The sequence below is a fragment of the Heliangelus exortis genome, chromosome 5, assembly GCF_036169615.1.
Source record: "Heliangelus exortis chromosome 5, bHelExo1.hap1, whole genome shotgun sequence".
NCBI classification, from domain to species: domain Eukaryota; kingdom Metazoa; phylum Chordata; class Aves; order Apodiformes; family Trochilidae; genus Heliangelus; species Heliangelus exortis.
Genome location: NC_092426.1, coordinates 24,461,433 through 24,480,560, shown reverse-complemented (window position 1 = coordinate 24,480,560; position 19,128 = coordinate 24,461,433). Strand labels below are relative to the sequence as shown.

Here is a 19,128-nt window from a genome sequence, read left to right as displayed (position 1 = left end):
TGATAATCTCCCATACACATTGGTACTGTTCTAATTGGAGTTGTAAGCCCATAAAATTCAAGCCCTTTGTTTCCCTGAAGGCCACAAGGTTTTAAAAGATACCATTGTAACGCCTAAAACCCATAAAATTGTCACTAGGGACTGATTAAACAGTCCTGAATTGAAACAGTGCGGATTTTGTCTAGGTCCTTTTCATGCACAACAATGCTCTTTTCAACCTTCAAGACAAAAGGAGGTTTAAGGAAGGATTCTCTGGGAGATTCTTCTAAGATAACCCCATCCATATGGGAGACAAGGTGGCCAGCAGCTGAGACGAAAAGAAAAAAAAAAAAAAAAAAAAGGAAGAAAAGTGAAAAGATTTTGGATGGCAGGAGGAAAAATAAAGGGATGAGGGAAAAGACAACAAAACAGGTGACACAGAGACTGTATTTCCCCGGGTCCTTCCCTCACATCACAGAAGGCTGGCCCACTTTGCATCTTCCACTTCGCACACTGATGTGAACACATGGCTGCCTGCCCAAGCAGGGGAGGGGACGCAGGTGGGAGGACAGGCGTCGCTCCATCCTCCCGGACCTGCCTTGACTTACAACTGGGTTGAATCCTCTCTCAGGGAGGCCAGAGGCGACATCGAAACGCCCCGTCGCAGGGCGGACGCGGTCCTAGGGAAGACAGAACTGAGCAATGCTGCCGCCTCCCCAGCCCCGACGGCAGTGAGCCTCGCCTCGCAGCCCCACCCGTGGACTCGCCGAAATGAGTAGGAAGCACTACACATCCCAGAGACACATTTGGTCCGAAGTAACCCTCTTTCAAAGAATAATAAATTACAAACAAACCAAACCCAACCCAAAACCCACCACCACAACCCGGTCCCCGACCCCCCAAAAACAAACCCCAAGCCAACCAATCAACAACAAAAACCAGAACAAACAAAACTAAACAAAAAAACCCAAAACTCATCACGACAAAAACCAAATCCAAATAACTTCTGCAGACCTCTTCTCGCCCTCAGTAGCCTTCCATCGATAGGCAGCTTGCGTGCTTCGGTCCCCGTGCAGGTCTTTTCTCACAGATATTCCCTCCCCTTTCCTGGTCTGCGGCTCCCGAAGAAGGGATGGAGGCAAGTGATGGGTTTTAGAGGTTTGTTTTTTTTTCCCCACTGACTGTTCACTGAGTGTCCCCACTAACTTTTCCCACTTATTTTTTTCCACAAATTAATAAAATCAGTAGTTCATCAAAACCTTTCAAAGCATTATTCTCTATGCATTTAAAGGCATCGTTATTTTCTTTTGACTACCCTTCTCCAGTGGGTCTTTGGAGCAGATACAGGCTAACATGGGAAGATTGTCTTAATTCTGGGTCTTGCCTTAGAGGCTCTAAAAAAGACAGTAATGGACGGCGGCCTCACCGGAGCCTCCGGGACCTCGACAGGACCTGCACGCCGTCGCCCAAAACCAAAAGTCAGGGACCCACCAGACTCGGGCTCGGGGCTTACGTTTCGCTTCTATGGTGAGATGGCTGCAGCAAGCCTTATTGGCCGTTTACTGGCGCATGTGGGTAAAAATAAACGAGCTTGAAAGTGAAATTCCGCTGGCGCGATTGAGGCAATTCTTTAATCTTTTATGACACAGGAGGTAATCCTACGGAAAAGACGCAGTCGTAAAAAATGCACTTCTCCGCCCAGAAGAAATTATTTATCAGAAAGCATTTTATTAGTCACTGGAAGAATCAGCTATTTTAAAATAAACTAGGTTGCTAGGATTATTCTTCAAAAAAACCCAAGGAATGTCTCGAAAAGGAGCAGGAGGAGCGGAGGATTTACAGTATTAGACCCGCGCCCCGCATCCGCTCCTTCGGGTGAGACGGGACGAGGGAAGGACGGCCGGGACCGGGCTTCACTCCGGCCTGCCTGGCCTCCGCGGTGCCCGGAGCCGGGCTCCGTAGCCCGGCCCGCCCGAAGCAATGCTGCCGGTACCCGGCGCGCCCCGGCGCCTTCGCGGCGCTGAGATCTCGGGGCTGGGGCGGGAATCCCCTCGCCCGTGTGATGAGTCCGGCCCCGGAGGGCGAGGCGCCGCTGTCACCATCCCCAGGAGACGACAGCGGGGTGCGCCAAGTGCTGGTAAGCGGGGAAGACTCCGAGAGCGGATGCGGGCGGGCAGGCGCGGTAGCCCTGCAGGGCAAGGGCAGCCTGGGCGCTGCATCCTGCCAGGGAGCAGCCCAACTTGGGGCGGGCGACGGGAGGCGGGGGGCTTGGGGGACAGCTGCGGCAGGGCTCCCCGTCCCGCACCAGCACCGGCACAACCACCCGGCGCAATAGGGCGGGAGGGCGCGTCGGGGGACTGCCGGGGCCCTCACTCCTTGCCCGCTTCATCTTGTAGCGGTGGTTTTGGAACCAGATCTTCACCTGGGTGGGGGTGAGGCTGAGCAGTCGGGCCAGCTGCTCCCGCTCCGGCGCCGAGAGGTACCGCTGCTGCCGGAACCGCCGCTCCAGCTCCAGCGTCTGCGCCTTGGAGAAGAGCACTCGCCGCTTCTTCTTCTTCTCCTCGGCCTCCGAGCCTCCGGCTGGGAGCGACCTTTGCGTGGAGTCGGGCAAGCTCAGCTCCGGGCCGCTCTCGTCGGAAGCTGAGGACAGCGAGGGGGTTAGAGAGAAGGGGCAGCCGGGGACGGGGAAGACACTGACGACGCGGCGGGCCGTCGAGAGCCGAAACGCCTTCCATAGAGAGAGCACCGGCTGTTTGCCGGGCTAGATTAATTACAACAGTCAACAAGAGATGCAAGCTAACCCCCCGAATACATTAAACCTAACTCACGGGAGGGAGCGGGCTTTTCCCGAGCTGGGGAGCAGCTGTGCCCCGCCGTCAAATCCCGTACGGGAACGGGCGCTGGGCCGCTCACAGCCCGGGGTTTGTGAGCTGAGAGCTTTTGTGTTCGCTTCATGTTAAGACGTAATATCAGGCTGCCCACTCCTTTCATTACTGCTTTTCTCCAGCCTCTCTAATACCTCAGTATTTAACCCATCCCGATGGGCTTTACGCATCCATCCAAAGGACGGTCTCCCGCCATGCACAGGCAGGTGTACATTAAACGCCGTATATCTGTGGCACGATTTAGGTGTGTGAGGTACGATCAGTATATTAGGCAGCTGGGTTTGTGAGCCGGAGACCGCTCTCTGCGAGGGTGAGCGCCTGGATGTGAGTGGCTGGACCAGGGCACGCTCGGCGGCAGAGCGGTGAGGAGAGACGAGGCGCTGGTGAGCGCTCAGCTTCCCTCTGCGGTGTGCGGGGTGACCTGACACCACTCCGACACGAAAAGGTAGCAGTTCTTGCAACAGTGAAACGAAGAAAAAAAAAAAAAAAAAAAAAAAGAATCCGGTAAACGATCTTAAACGATAAGAGCGGAAAGAAGAGCGGATATAGCCTGTGGTTTTTTGCTTTCTGCCATAGCTGGGAACACGAATAGATCTAAAAAAACAAACAAACAAACAAACAAAAAAGAACACAAACAACAACAACCCCCCCAAACATTAATCTTTTCCCTCTTAAGCCCGTGGCCGGGATGTTCCTGTTGTTTCATTGTTGCAATTCATCAATATTCTACAAAATTCCCAGCCTGGATCACCCCGATCCTGTATGCTACACGCGCTGGCAATTCGCTTCTTCGCATCTTCCCCAAAGGAAGGGGGGAAACAAATAAAAGATATCTGTGTGGAGATGGTGAATTCCTGTCCGTTTCATACTCACAGGGATAGAGATTTCTGTCTGTTTCTATCCACCCTTGGTACGGTGAGCCGGTGTAGTTCTCCGCTGAGTGGTGATGGTCAGAAGCTTGCTTTATGCTATTAGAATCCTGCTCTGGCAAATCCAAAATGCTCCTCACTGTAAAACTGATCCTGCCAGATGTGGCCATGGTATTTTGTGCACACACACGCACCCTCAAAAAAAAAAAAAAAAAAAAAAAATTCCTAAAGCCCCGAACCCCCTCCCTTGAAAGCTGAGAGGAGAGGACTATGCCAAGTTACTGGGGAATCTCCCGGCTCAAGAGGACCTTCCCTTCCATCGCCACCTAACCCCAAATATTAGTGTCGTTTACAGAGGTGTCCTGTTTATATAAACAGTCCTCCCCACTGCAAACACTGCCTGCTTTCAAACCGTCCCTGTCTATAGGATGCTAAGTACCTGAATTAGTCAAGTGCTAAAGCCCTAATAGGAGTAGGTGTAACCCCCCCCCTCCCATCACCCCCATGAGAGAATAACCCGTTACCTCCCAAAGACAGCAGGAAACAGGCTTCATCATTACATATTCTGTCTGATTAGCCAAAAGTGGGGACAGATAATGGTAATTGTTAGTACTGAATAACATCTTGGGTGGCATGTGGATGACCAACAACCACCCCCCTCCATCCGCCACCAAAGCCACCAGCGTCCCTTCTATCCGTAGACAAAGTGAATCCTCCCAGGACATCCGCAGAGCCTGCCGAGAGCTCCCTCCCTGCTTCTCCCTCTTTATTGCCCCCCACACCCCCTCTTTAAACCTGGAAGGAATTTAAGTCGTTATTTGTTTTATTTCTCCGGACTGTTTACCCTGCTATCTACAACTGTCCCGCTTGTCGTTGGCAGGGTTCCTACCCACAACGGGGGATTTTTCACACCTCGGCTGAGTTCTCGGCGGGGAAGGCTGGCGGGTGTGTGCACGGAGGGGATGGCACCTCCGGGGTGTGGGGGGTTGCCTCTCCTGGGCACGGTGGATGAAAGGTGCACCTTTCTCTCGGGGAGACTGATGGTGTGAACTTGGCTGGGGAAACACGGGAAGCCCGACATACTCGATCCATAAGCAAGAGTCGGGAGGAGGTGCAGGGTAGATTATTATTTTATAATTTTTAGCACCATTTTTCAATGTACTCCCCATTTTCCATTGTATATATGTGTGTGTGTGTATATATATATATGTGGGTATATATGTGAGTGACCGAAACGACTCCAGCTGGGAGAGATCAAGCACAGCGCTTTTATTTACCCGCGCGTCTCCCGTCCCCGCCGAGCGCCGGTTTGTCTGCTCAGAGGAGCACTGAACAAGCCCGGAGCCCCGGCCCACCCCGGGAGGAGGAGTATGGACATGGACACCATCTGGGCGCAGCGCGGGCAGGCCCGACGGCATCTCCGCAGACCCAGCGTAGCCTTTTCATATGCCACCCCCCGTACCCTTGCGAAGCTGCGGTCGAGCTTTGCTCAGCCTCGGTATCGCCGAGGACTTAGATTTTTAAAATCTTTTAAATCTTTTTAACAGAAACAGGAAGCCTGATGAGCCGTTCAGAGGCATAACGGCAGTGTCAGGACGCTGTCCTCAGCCTCAGGGCAGACAGAGGTGACGGGTGGGAGCGAAGTTTCACGTGGGTCTCGCAGTGTGGGTGAGGACGCGGGGGCCAGAGAGGGCAGGACATGCTCGCACCTCACCTCCCCTGCAGGCCTGTCCCTGTTCCCTTCCCCCCAGTTCTGCGGCAGGGAGCCGGCACTCGTCTAGAAAACCGGTGGGAGGCGAGTCCGGCTGACTGGAGGGAAGGAGACACGTAACCTGGCCCCAGCAGAGGCGTTTTCTCCAAAAAGCCCACAGCAGAGCCCCGTCGGGCAAAAGGCGTGAAACCCTGTCGTGGTGTGCTGAGTGCCTGGAAACAGAAATCCAGATACACAGGGAGCTACTCTTCTATCTGTCCTCTTTGTTGGTTCAAATATTTCGGAAGAAATCAGGAATCTGTGAGCTATTGTGTATAGATGATATTTATCCATCCCTGCTTTCACCCTCCAGCCCCACTCCCCGCCTGCCCCCGGCCGCCGCGGCCCCTCCCCGGCCGGCCCCGGGTAACTCTTCTGGAAGCAGTTACACTTCAGGGGGAAGATGTCAACAGATCTAGAAAGACCAGGGAAAGGCGAGATTTATATCGGCGACATTTGTGTGCGAGATGAACGGGGCACAAGACTCCATTTGGCCAACTTCCCGCGTATTTCTTTGGGACTGGACAGGCACCATATAAACGATTCCCAGGCCGTGATTACTGCAGCCACCTATCAAGCATGCCTGGTGACAGTAGTTATCTTCCCCGCTCCAAGCACAGCCTCCCAGCCGTCCTGGGTGGTCGGAGCGAGGGGAGCACAAATACATGCCAACTGCTAGGCCGTGAACAAAAGGGAAATGTAGCCCTATGTCCCGGACCTGTTGGAAGCATTTGTTCCAGTCAAGATTTTGCATTTGTTCAGATCCGGAATAATAGGTGATTGACGCCTTCCCACAATGTGCTTTAACTCCCCGGGATAAATCGGAGCTTGTTCCTTGTTGTCATGGTTTTCAATAGAGTTCAATGGGATTGAACCACTATCGACTCTGCTTTACGTCTCCGGCAGCCCTGTCCATACAAATTTATTAGTTATGTCTTTTTAAATGAGATTAAATTGAAACGACGTGGTCGTTCTCGGCGGAGCGACTCCTCCCGCAGCCGCCCTGGTCCCCCCCACCCCCGGCTGCCCGTGTCACCGCCGGGGCATCCCTCGGCTGCTGAAGAGGGGCTCCGGCCTCCCCCCCCCCACGCCCCCTCTCCAGGTACGGCCGCTCTCACCTGCCCACCCAGAGGGCCCCGGACCGGGCGGCAGAGACGCTTCCCTGCGCTCTCGGACGCCCCGACTATAAAAGGAGGTCGAGAAGTGCTTATTAATATCTTGACCCCACAGACAAACATTTGCTGAATGCCTGGGATGGAGCGGAGTTTCTGGGGGAGGGGGGAGAGGAGAACGGGGGAAAGGCAAGGAAGAGGCGGGAGCCGGGGTTCAGAGAACCACAAACTTATACAGTATCCGAGGTGGCTCTTGAGAGGAGTTTGCCAAGGACGCTCTAAAGAAAGTGCAAAAACTTTGCAAGGAAAAAAAAGTCAGGATGAGAGAAAGAGAGTCTACTTCAGTGACCTCTCTTAGCCTTTTAATCTATTTAACATCCTAAGCCCACACTGATGTGTAGCAATAAGTAAATGGTACTCTTCAAGGCTTAAGAGCTCTTCAGCATCAAATATTTGCACTTACTCTTAGAGTTTTTCTCAAATAGGGCAAGACACATTCTCCTTGGACAAGCCGAGCTGTCTAAATATACCTACGCATTGTTATCTGCGGGAAATAGTTCGCTTCAAAGGGAGCGCGTAATAACCTGAAATGTTTCATCTCTTGTTTAGCTTGGGACCGACTTGGATACTTTTGAGTTCTGACTGCCCGGCCTCATTTAGGGGTTTGCCAGTTCAGATTTCAACCTCTTCCGCCATACCTACGTGTTGGGACTGGGGGAGGAGTGTCACTGGACCCTCGGTCCCCCTGGGAACGGCACCCTTTGCCCCTGGGGTGGGTCTGCCACCCCCCGACCCCCGCTGCAGAGGCTGCACCGCGGTGCCCCCGGACGGCTGGTACCCCTGGGCTGCCACAGAGAGCCACCTCTTCCCCGATGGTACCCACGAGGATGAAACAGGGAAGGCATTTCTCCCCGGGGATGCTACACTAACTCGGCGGCTCCCACGCGTGTGTTTCCTCCGCAAAGGGGGTGAGACTGTGTCCACCTTTATGGGATCGAAGGGGCCGACTGCTTGTGCTCGGCTGTCCCATCCCCCTAGCTAAATCCACAGAAACGCTTCGCCCCCCTCGTGCGTTTAACTTAATTTTCAGTCTTCCAACGGGGCGAAAAAAAAAAAAAAAAATTTAAACCGTTTGTTTTCACTTTGTTCACGGCCGTGAGTGGTTGGGTGAAACACGGAAGGAAAATGAGGAGCAGGGGAACCCGGCCGTGTCTCCTCAGCGGCCGGAGCCGTGCGAGGCGGGGACGCGGTGGCCGTGGTGCCCCGTGGTGATGCGCAGACACATGCCACCCACAGCCACCGGTCAAGGGAGCCCTGCGGAGCGACCCGGGCTTCTGGCTCCCCGGGAAACCGAGGGCTCTGAGGGAGACCGAGCGGCTTCCAGCCCGAGATGCGTGGCCCATCCCTTTTGGGATATTCCTCTGCTGGGTCTGACCGTCCCGTCGGAGCTGTCGCCCCGGTCTTGCCATGCTTCTCTCCCCACCGGCCCCAGCTGGGGAAAACGGGATGTCAAAAATACCGTCAACCACCTGAGAAAACAGTGGGTTTTTCTCTCCATTTGTTTCTTTTTTTTTTTTTTTTTTTTTTTTTTTAATGGATTCATTTATTGTGCTCAGTGGAGGACTGCAAAGAAGATCGACTAAATCATGTACGTGGCATGCAGAAATCGAGCATTTTCCTGTAAGACTGGTTTGTGCCTACACCTCGGGAGGAAAAATCCAATAAACGTTCACATCAGCAGAAGTGTCCGCCTTGCTCTGGCTGATAAAGTCCCAGCTTTAAGGAGAAACCCTCCATAGAACGGAGCCAGACGAGCATGGGGCAGCGCTAACAGCCAGGAGAAGCATTTCTGCTGGGAGGCTTCCAGGCTGTGCTACGACCTGTGTACGTTTGCGGTGTTGGGTTAAATCTCTGGGGTAAGAGCTACCGACACAACGCACCTCGCCAGACTCACGCACGGTCAATTAATGAGTGGGAACTGAGGCACGGAAAATAAGTGACTGGCAAACATCACAAAAAAGCCTGTGCCAGAGCTGGCAAATAAACCCCTGACCGAGAGCTTCCTTTATCGAGAATACCGGATTTTAACAATTAATTTGTGTAACAACATATCTGCAAGGGTGTTAAACTCAGCACATTGATTTTACTGAAAAGAAAACCTGACCTCACAGAATTCAATGTGAAATTTAGAACCGATTTTAAAACAGCCAAGATTTCACCTTTCTAGAAAAACTATTAATCCACTACTGAATTTTTCCAGTAATGAATATTTCCATAGCTTTACACGCTTTTCCTTTATCATCCGAAAATAATATCTTTCCTTCTCAACAACTAACCAGCTTTGGATTTTAGATTTTACTGTAAGGTCTTCATTCTCTTTTTGCTTTGCAACTGACATTCATTATGGTACATTTTCTAATTAGGGTAAAATTGTGGAAGGCATGGAATATTGCCCACAGGAAGAATTGGTTTCCATGTATTTCTCTATGCTGTATTTGGTTTTCTTCCCCTGTAGAATAATGTAATTTTCTTTTCCCCACTTCCTAACATTTCCTAACATTCTACAACTTTTCTGCATCTCCTTTGTTTCTTCTTCTCATGACTATTCCCTAATCTAAGCACATACATATATAAAACTTAACCTATTAAAAAACTCGACAAATTTAAAGTAATCTTCCTTATTGCACAGCCATCCCACCCAAATCATAATTCCCTCTGTTATCAGTTTTCTTTTTCTTTTACAGAATTCATTCATTAAAAATAAATAATAATTATTTAATCTGATACATGCAAAGCATGGTATCCAAGGCTTACACTTTCTCTGAAACCCTCAATTTTCTATTCTACATTTAAACAAAAGACTTTATTCCTTGAAACAGGGATTACCCACCGCACTGGAGGATTCAGGGTTGAGCTTTTCATTTGCTCTGTGTGATCATCCTGTAGGAATTATTTTGCAAATTGACTGCAAGCAAAGCGGCAAGGGACAAGCCCTCCCTGCTCTTTAAGTTGGTTTGGGATGAGCTTGTTCAGAGCCAAACTGGCGTGGAGATGAGCAGGGCTGCCCAGCTGCCGAGGCTTTCCTTCCCTTGGGCTCCTTGGACCTCAGCTCTCAGGGAAGGCTGAGGGGATGGGGCTTTTGCTTCCCTGTCAGCACACTCCCCTGGGGCAAGTGAGAAAAGGTCACTTTTATCTTGGTCAGGAAACTGCAGCAGTTACTCTGTTAACAGCTGGCTGGAGTACAGGCTCTATAGCTACCACCACTGCAATGCCATTCCCCTCCTTGCTTTTTTTTTTTTTTTTTTTTTTTTCCATCCCACATGCTCAGCCTGCATGGCAAGTACAGGGGAGCAGGAGCAGGTTCCAGCTGAGTGGCAAAGCATGCCCAGGACAGGACAAACTCTCAGGCCCAGGCTCAGCTGCTGCAACCAGAGTGTGGGGCCCCTTCCCCTCCCTGTTATAGCACATCTGTGTAAGATGCACATGCTCCAGGGTGTAGGTGACCTGTCTGCAGCAGGGGCAGTAGCACCCATGACCTTGAAAGAGGCTACTCTCATGGAGACTCAGTGACCTTCTCCCAGACACACCTAGTGTTTAGGCATATAACCACACTTCAGTGGGAATTTGGTGTTTAATGCCCTCTGAGAGGCTGGACTCCAAACAGAAGTGGGTGGTTCTGGGAAAATCAAGTTAATGGTAAGACAAAAGTAAAGTCACTAAGCAGTAGCTGAGAAACTGCAATAGAGGAAATACAGGACAGGAGTGTCCCTGAAAGAAACTCTCCACTTTGCCAACACCATCACCTTCAGCAGACCCTCACAAGGCACCTTGTAATTTAGACAGCTTACAAGGGTATGCAATGGATTTCCATGCATAATTCTTTGTCCTGCACTGTAATATATAATTTACATTTTTTAGTCATTAAAGTCTAATAAATATTCTCTGTTGGTTAAAATCTATTGGATTCTGATGCATAACCTATATTACAGTAAAACTTGCAGCCAAAATTGTAGATTAAAAAGAGGTCCTTTTATTATTCTCATGAAACATCCTTTTCTTCCTCTGTGACATGCCAAGTCACCAAGAGGCAGAAGTGCTTTGGCATGTTACATACCAATTGGCCATCACATGCACTGACTGGTGAGCAGGCTGCTGCCAAGCCTAGTATTTGGTTCTTGTTAGTGAGCCAATTAGTTGGGTTTTTCTAAGCTTTCAGGGTTTCACAAGCCTCCTGTGATCATAATTGGTTTTGAGATATCAGATCATCTATCAAATTTGCTTAAACCCTTTTTTTTTTTTTTTCACGTGGCAGGCAGAACAATCATGTGAGCCTTGCACTTTGAGAACTCAGGCTAAAAAGTCACTTGAGCTTCCAGTTGAAAATATTAACGAAAAAGTGTCTCATGACTGTTTTCAGAATTGGAAGATTTGTCTCTGTAACTGCAGGTAAAGAGATACCATCACAGAAAGTCAGTTTTTAAAATTGCAGTCCAAAGCTTCTTGCCACTCTTGGGCTGAATTCTTTCATTTACACACTGTTGACTACAACTGCCTTTAAAATGTTGAGTATAGTAATGCTGCTGACTTCAAGAGCCTTCAGCTGGGTGAAATGATGCTGGCTCAGGCATGCCACAAAGTAAGTGAGAGGCTTTGACTCTGCTCTTCTAACTCTACTAGAAGTTACCACAACGAAGTTTACAGTGGAGTCATTTCCAGTCCACAGCACTAAAATTAGCTTTTGTGTTTGACTGTGCATGGGCCAAAGTCCAGACTGAAATGTCCCTATTTCCACATGTAATTAAAAGTTTGTAACTGAAATTTTAAGTTTTGCTCTGACTTGACACTGAGCTGCTTTTTTGGTCATGCTAATGTACGTTGTACAGAGGGCTGTTCCAGGCTTGTGCAGCAAGAAGCTACAGTTTATTTTGACATAGAACAAACTTCCAAACTAAGAAGTAACTAACTAAACACAGCTAATTTTATATTTTTTTATACATGAAAGTAGATGCACACACTTTGGATGCTCATTATGTAGCATTTCTTTAAACATCACAGAAGACGATTCGTCTTTTCTTCCTCAGCGTCTGTCTCCCCAGCTCTCTTCTGATTTTCTTACCATCTCTCAACCTGTGATTTAGCTCTTTTTGTCCTCATTTTTCCTTCTCCACAGTTTCAATTTTAAAGCTTATTTGCAGTCATTTTCTGATGATAGCACTAAGTGCAAGACATGCTCTACTGTCAGAGATTGCATTAAGAAGCCAGAAGAGTATGCGGCAATTTTGCAGTTCTGCAGTTTCTTAACTGCCATTAATATTCAAAACCAAACAGCAAAGTTTCAAAAGATCCTCAAACAAGCCCAGACTGGATATATTTGATTATGAGACAATAATGTGTTCTCAGGTATGACTTGTTTCAAGGTTGTGATCAGAGACTCTGGTAGAGTCACTGGGCTGTCATACTTTTAGAGACTCAAAGGGCAATGAGGACTCCAGTGAGACAGATACAGTCTGGTTCAGATGTAGAAATTCAGTCATTTATTTGAAATAGATCAAAATTGGTTTGTGCAGGTGCTTTTACAGATGGTGAGAATAAAAATGCTTTCCCAAGTTATTTTATCAAAGGTTCGTAAGGGTCAGATTCAATTAAATTTGTTATCTTATGCAACAGTTGTGGTCATACACAGTGTGACTAATGAGCATTCATATTGTGCATTAACCATATAAAATGCTTTCAAAGATTCTAAATAAGCACTCATATGAGATTGTGGGGACGTGTATTTCTTAAAAAACATATGTGCTTCATTCTGAACTTGTTTGTGTGCACTGTGCTTTTGTTCACAGTTATTTAAATAGCCACAGTTCTTACGGCATAGATGTTATGAATCAATGTGTGGAAATAGTTGCCAAAAGGATGGCAAGTTATTTGGGGGATTTACTCACCTGCAAACCCAGTAACATCATATTAAATAGCAGCTTCCAAAATGTAAATGTTGAAGGTCCCATAAAAAGTCCAGGAGCAATTTCTCATAAAATTTTCAGCCAAGCAATAAGACTGTTAAAAAAGGAAAGAGCAGTTTTTACTGACAGACAGGAATTAACAACATAGGAAGATTCAATTTGCTTTCACTCCACTTCAGCCCCACTCCTCCCCCAGCACAGCTCCATGCCAGCACTCAGCTGCTGAGCACACAACATGCCTTGAGAGAAGTTAAAAACTTTTGAGTTTTCTTGGGTCTGCTTTTGCTTTTTTTTTATTTTATTTTTTTTTAAACTTTGGTTTGGCTTGTGTGATGGTTCAGAGTCATGTAACTCCCCTTGAGGCTGCTATTGGCTATTTGGACAGCATGTGCTGGAGAGAAGTTTGAATCCCTGTGGATGCAGCAGCAGGGCAGAGTCTGTTTCTGCCTCTAGTCCTACAAAATCATCTAGCAAATCCCTTAGCACGTTTGTCAGAGAAGGAGATGGCTGAGGTGTCAGGCAAATCCTGAACACACAAGCTCAGTGAAAAAGGGAGGACAGAGAGCCAAGGGGTTGGAAGAACACACAATAACTAATAGTGAATAAATGACTGCTAACCCTCCCCATCTCTGCCCTCCTTTTCAAGCTGATCCCAGAGTAAGATTGTACATCAGCTGTTTTCTTTAGGAGTCTCCAGTCACCTGTACACATACAGTTTTAACCTCAGCTGAATCATCATATAACTCCTCTGTTGATTGATAGTGTGCTGACATCCTTCCTAAATTAAAGTACTTGGAAATAATAACTCTGGCCATCTTATCTGTGATTATACCTCAGCTTTCTGCAAGACAAATACTAACAGTTTTAAATACTTAGTGGTCAGTTCTGCCAGAGTCTGAGCAGCTTACTGTCTGGGTACTGCAGCTAAATGGGAGCTCTCACTGAGGTGCTCAAAGTTATGATATTCCCCAGATCAGGTCTGGGAATATCCCTTCCTGCTTCTAGTCTTGGATGAATATAAAAAACAGTTCCAAGATTTTTGCCCTCATATTGCAATGCTTAAGCCTTCTGACAGGAAGGAAGAACAGTGGATGATTAATTTTAAAACAAAACATTCCTGCCAGCCCTCTGCAGCTAAATGGAAGTTGTGGTGACTGAGGCATTTATGGAGAATATTTCAAAGTGAGATATATTTATCCCATGACAACACTCTATTTCCATGACATTTTGTGGTATACCTTTAATAATGAGCAACCTTTGTATAATAGTTTTCATATGATGGAATTTGTTGCATCAGTGAAACAAGACTACTTTACTATTTCTGGAGCAGAAACATTCCAATCTTTTTTGTGTGTGTGTGTGTCATCTTTTTTTTTTTTTTTTATAATATGCTTTATTTCCTTGGTCCTTATCCAGTCAGCAAAAACATCCATTGATTAACAATACAGCTAAAATTCCAGCTCACATAATCATTTGTATTATGTGTGACATCAAACAGATTTACAGAACCTAAAGCAATGATTAATAATAATAATTTTAGAAGGCTGACTACTGTGAATTCTGATCTGCTGCATTGATTTAGTAAGCATTTAAGGTTAAACAGTCAGGATAAGATTGCATGATCCATAGTTTACTTGATAAATATTTTATGTTTCTTTACAGCAGCAGCTGGTTTATTTTATGTATTTAATCAAAGAAGTGCTTTGTAAAGCTATTCTGTGCTCTGGTCCTTAATAAATGTTTTCTTTAGAGTAGGGAAAAGTTCAGCTGTGCTCACATAGTTACATTATGCATGCTACCCTGCTGTACCAAGGCTGGAATTACATTTGCAAACAAAAAATAAAAACGGAATGACAGAGGGAAAAAAGAAAATGGTCTTTTTAGTGCCTTGTCTGTCAGACACATCTCAAAGCACTGAAGAGAAACGATTGAAAAAAATGACGTTAGTGTGACTGTTCAGAAATTGCAAAGATTTCCATCCAGCTAATGGCTGATGAGCAAAACCGTGTCTCATGTTTGGACTTTAATGGCAGGGACGGTACCAGCGCTGGTTCTGTCAGGAGGTGGCGGGGCCACGTGCACAATGGCTGAAAGAGCGACCACCCAAAGTGATGTGTTTCAGTATTGAAGATGCACAGAGACCTGTATCAGTTGACCTCAGCCTGTGACCAGCAGAGTAAAGAGTCACCAACTCAGAAAGGTAACTTGGGCTCTGCTTTTCAATGGCTTTGTAAATCGGCATAAGCACCTTATAACAAATGCAAAACTTTCTCGGTAACCAAGTGCAACCGAGATGGGATTGGGAGGCTGGGGGGGTTCCTAGGAGCAAACCTCTAGCAGCACACAGACTCCCAGCTGCTCTTTTTGTACAGTACTGTCTGAAATGCCACACAGCAAAGAAGCTAGAAAGTATTGCAACACTCAGTTTAAAAGTGTGTACATGCACCTTCTGATTACTTAAGTCACCAAAATCAGGAGTCTCAGAATCTGCCATCAGGATGGTAACATAGATGGGAAAACAAAGCAGAAGTCTCATTCACACAGTGGCTGCAAGACAGTAAGAAGACACATTTTAACACCCACAAAATCAGATCTTAAGCTTCCCTGGATATAGAAAGGTATTGTTTTGCCACTGGCTGCTTCCAGGCTACCTTTTCACATTCTAAACAGGCATTTAAGTTGGGATGCAGAGAAAAGATACTGCTTCAATTAAATGATGTTACAGTTTAGTGTGGGTTTTGGTCCTCAGAGGGTTTTAATTTGTTTGTATGTGACAGCTGTATTGCAGCTGCAGGCAGAATATTGTCTGTCTTTCTTTAGTGTCAACAGTAACATTTTCAGAAATTTCCTGTACTGCCTTGTTTGGGTCTTTTATTTCTTCCAGCTTTTATTTTATGTAATTAATCTTCATATGCAGAGTGTTTAAGTTTGTGTTCTTCCTGCTTCGTTTTTGATCCTTATATGCTCTGTTTGCTGTCTTACTTTTGCTGTAACCACTACAGCAACATTTTTCATTTTCCTCCTCCAGATCCTCTTCCAGAAACTCAGGCTCCAGAATTTGCCTATGACTGAAATGTATGCTATATTTTGGGTCCAACACCCACTGAAGGGGGGGGGAGGGGGATAGCTCAGTATATTCTTCAGATTATTCTTCAAATAGCTTCAGATTATTCTTCTGCATTTCCAACTCAATAATTGGAGTTACACTAACTATAAAACCTAGTAATGCAAACCAAAATAAGAGACTGGATTTCTAGTCCATCGTGAAGATGTAACTCTCACTGAACTGCATGATATCTATTAGATTTTATTAGTATAAGACAATTGCATTTATGCAAAGCATCTATGCCAACTCAAACATACAAAACCCAATATTGACTAACAAACTCTCAATACTCTTTTTAAAACGTTAGCATCATCTCTTCAAACCAAAACACACATCACCACTCCTAGCCCCCATCAGAAACAATGAGAGAGATATATAGTTAGACCTATGAAAGCCAGTGAATACTGGGAGGTTTTTAATACAAAGGCAGATTCAGTGTGTGTGTATCAAACTTTGTAGCCCCATCGATTTTGTGGAACTACACAGATTTAAACCAGTTAAGTTGCCGGCTCTAGCTATTTTATTCCTTCCTTTATTGCCTTACCATGCCAGGCTTACAGAGCAGTTGGGAGAAATGAAGGCTTACAGCACTTGAAAATAGCTGAAATTTTGCAGTGCTGGTTAAGTGTTTAACTGCTCGTCAAGGTTAACAATGTGTTTAGTGTGTGCACATGAGGGAAATCTTAAGCAAGCTGACTGTCAGAAACAAGCCTTTGCTAGATTGAGAGTATAAAGATCTATAGCTACAAGCTGGAAGATAATTGCTTGAAAATATTGCTATAAAAATAAACCATAAATCTCCATGACCAGCTTCAGATAATGTCATGGGAACAGACTTCATGCCAAAAACCAGCAGGGAAGGTAATAACTGATGCTTGCTCTTCTGTGTCCAGCAGCACTCCAGCACAGACTGTCCACTCCCAGCCCAGCTGGATGCCCAAGTCAGGCTTGTCTGGACAGAAAATTGCATCATAAAAATGGGGATAACAGATAAGAGATTTGGGCACCACAGCATCTGGACTCCACAACGTCTTAGAGGAAGGATTGTACTAAATAGTTTTGATCCTCAGCTCAGAGAATTCCCTTGTTCCCTGTTTAAATTTTTTTTCTTCTTCCTTTCAGTGTCACACATAACTCTCCCATGGCATGACAACTGGCACACAGTGCCAAGTTATAGCTCCTGTAGTCTGCAATAATACAGGTCCATAAACTTTTATTGAAATATCTACCTCATTTTTCTATTCCTGCAGAGCTGTTTTAAGATGCACTTGTCATTAGAAAGACATAAACACACTTCATCTGGCAAAGGCAGAGTTTGCATTGGCCTTTTGGGTGTCAAATGGGAAATAACCACATACTAAAGGCTGCAGACTGGCCACAACCTGTACGAGCTTACCTCCAGTGTTGGTGGCAGGTTATGTTCCTTCAGCCACTGGAAAGTACAGAGCCACGGCTCCTGGTTTTTCCCTAGCATCTTTTCTTTGCCTTTCTAAATTAGTTGCCATTCCTTTTCTCCTAGAAGGCCATAAACAGTAAGTAAGCAGTTAGGTTTCTGTGTCCACAGATTTGAACTTCCTCTCCAGCCTTTTCCCTGAGTTATAATCTGAGATATATTTTAGCCTATATAAAAAGTAATTAGCATTCAGCATCAGTATTTTAGAGGAGTTATTTGCTTCAAAGTTATACATCCAGATCAGAAACAATGTTTTTCCCTTGCTATAATCTTTGTTTAAGGTCTTTGCAAAAGCAAACATTTCCAAGTATTCTTGACATTGTGGGTTTTTTTCCAGTATAACACCAAAAACTCATAATATTATATCACCCCTAAACACAGGCTCATCATTTGTGTTCAAATGATATTAGGGCATGGGGCTTTAAAGGAAAAAATCAAATTACTATAAATCTATGAGTCTCACCAACCCTACAAAGGCCTCATGCCTTTGCTCTATAAAATGCATTTCCAGGGCATCTGCATCGTGTTTGTATTCAGTTTAACATACTTTGATGTTTATTGGCAAAGTGAGGCCCCTAGTTTAAATAACAATCTGCACTTCTATCTTTTACAGGAAAGCAGTAAGGCAGTATCACATTCCAGGCTTGAAGAATAAACATTGAGGGGCTCAAATTAAAAGATAACAGTGAATCAAAGATATTGGCTGATCTCTAAGTGCCATTAAGAGACTGATTTTTAATGGGAATCTACAGTTTTAGGAAGGAGAAAGTTGGCTGAGGTTTTCCTGCTACTTGGCTGTTCAATCCTGCACAGAAAGACAGGAGGCAAACTGAACTGACAGATGGTTGTAAGGCCTCTAAACCAATGTGTTGAGAAAAATATCAAATCTTGATAAGTTTGCTGGCTTGAACCTGCAGCAGTAACATTAAACTCTTCAGGCAACAAAGGCAACCCTCTGATACTCAAGTCCCATGGCAGGTATGATGCAGGAGAGCAGCCCAGTTTGTCAGTGATTCAATACTAAACAGTATGTTTCTAAGATCTTCAGTAAAATGAGTTGATGGAAACAGTTCTTTTCCCAGTGAGTGGGACATTAATGCCCCAGTGAATGCTGGAGTCAGTAGCATGTATGGCACTGACTGGTCCCCTTTACCAAAAGTGAGCAAGGAGCCGGGAGGATGAGGTGCCATGAAACACATCTAGGTTTTTATTGCACATGTTATTTGCATAGATATTATGCTGCCTTCCAGCTGGCTTAAGCAGTAAAAAAATCATGTAGGTGTAAAAGGCCAATAGATGGGACAAGGAAGCTGCTGGAACCTGGACATGTGAAAACAACAGTCTGTTGTCATCCTTCCTGCATTTCTTGGTAAAAGTTAAGTATCTCATGGCAGCATAAAGACAACAGCAGAGAAAGGAAACCCTAGCAATGCTTGTTTTTAAAGTGTCTTTCTTTCCCACACAAAGTCCTTTAACACCGTCAAGTAAAAAGCTCTTGTCAACCTTCCACTCCATTTATTCCCCTGGCTCCACAGTGTGCTCTCCTTCCTTGAATCCTTCTGCAGGCCACTGCTGGCTTTCTGGTGTCCGGACATTCACTAGGATTCTAACATTTTGCCTAAATTGCTCAGTAAAAAAATATCAGTATATTTCACTTCATCAATTTGAAGTGTTTTTCTTCTCTATTGTTGAAGTACTTCAATTCATCTGCAATATTTTTACCTTAGCAAAACAACAAAATAACCTAAACTGTAGGCACTGGAGTCAATGCAACCAGGTTGAAGCCTGCTGTGAGAGTCTTTTTGAGGTATTTCATGTCAGGAACAATTTAGACTTTTTCATTCTGATTGTAAACAAGAAGAAAATAATTTCTTTTTAGGGTAAATAGATTTCCCCAAAAGTCCGAAACAGAAATTTCAAATTTTGTTCTATTCCTATAAAAATGGTTATTGTACAACCACGGATTACTCATACCACAAATGTGGTTCCTTCCCCCAGAATTTAATCTTTTGATTAC

The 19,128-nt window shown here is 45.7% G+C and overlaps 1 protein-coding gene across 1 annotated transcript; it reads right to left on the bottom strand.

Moving 5' to 3' along the window:
- Positions 1-1,769: 1,769 nt before the first annotated feature.
- On the bottom strand, positions 1,770-4,550 carry NKX2-8 (NK2 homeobox 8). Its single transcript, XM_071746106.1, has 3 exons — positions 4,258-4,550; positions 3,738-3,928; positions 1,770-2,619 (listed from the first exon to the last, which is right to left on the bottom strand). Exons 2-3 carry the CDS (start codon positions 3,901-3,903, stop codon positions 2,075-2,077), a joined length of 711 nt encoding a protein of 236 aa, XP_071602207.1. The 5' UTR covers positions 3,904-3,928; positions 4,258-4,550; the 3' UTR covers positions 1,770-2,074.
- Between the last annotated feature and the right edge of the window lie 14,578 nt (positions 4,551-19,128).

Coding starts and splice junctions, on each gene's coding strand:
- NKX2-8 (XM_071746106.1), bottom strand. CDS start 3,903: ATGGCCACATCTGGCAGGATCAGTTTTACAGTGAGGAGCATTTTGGAT. Junction 2,620..3,737: donor AGACAGAAATCTCTATCCCT/GTGAGTATGAAA, acceptor CGCTGTCCTCAG/CTTCCGACGAGAGCGGCCCG.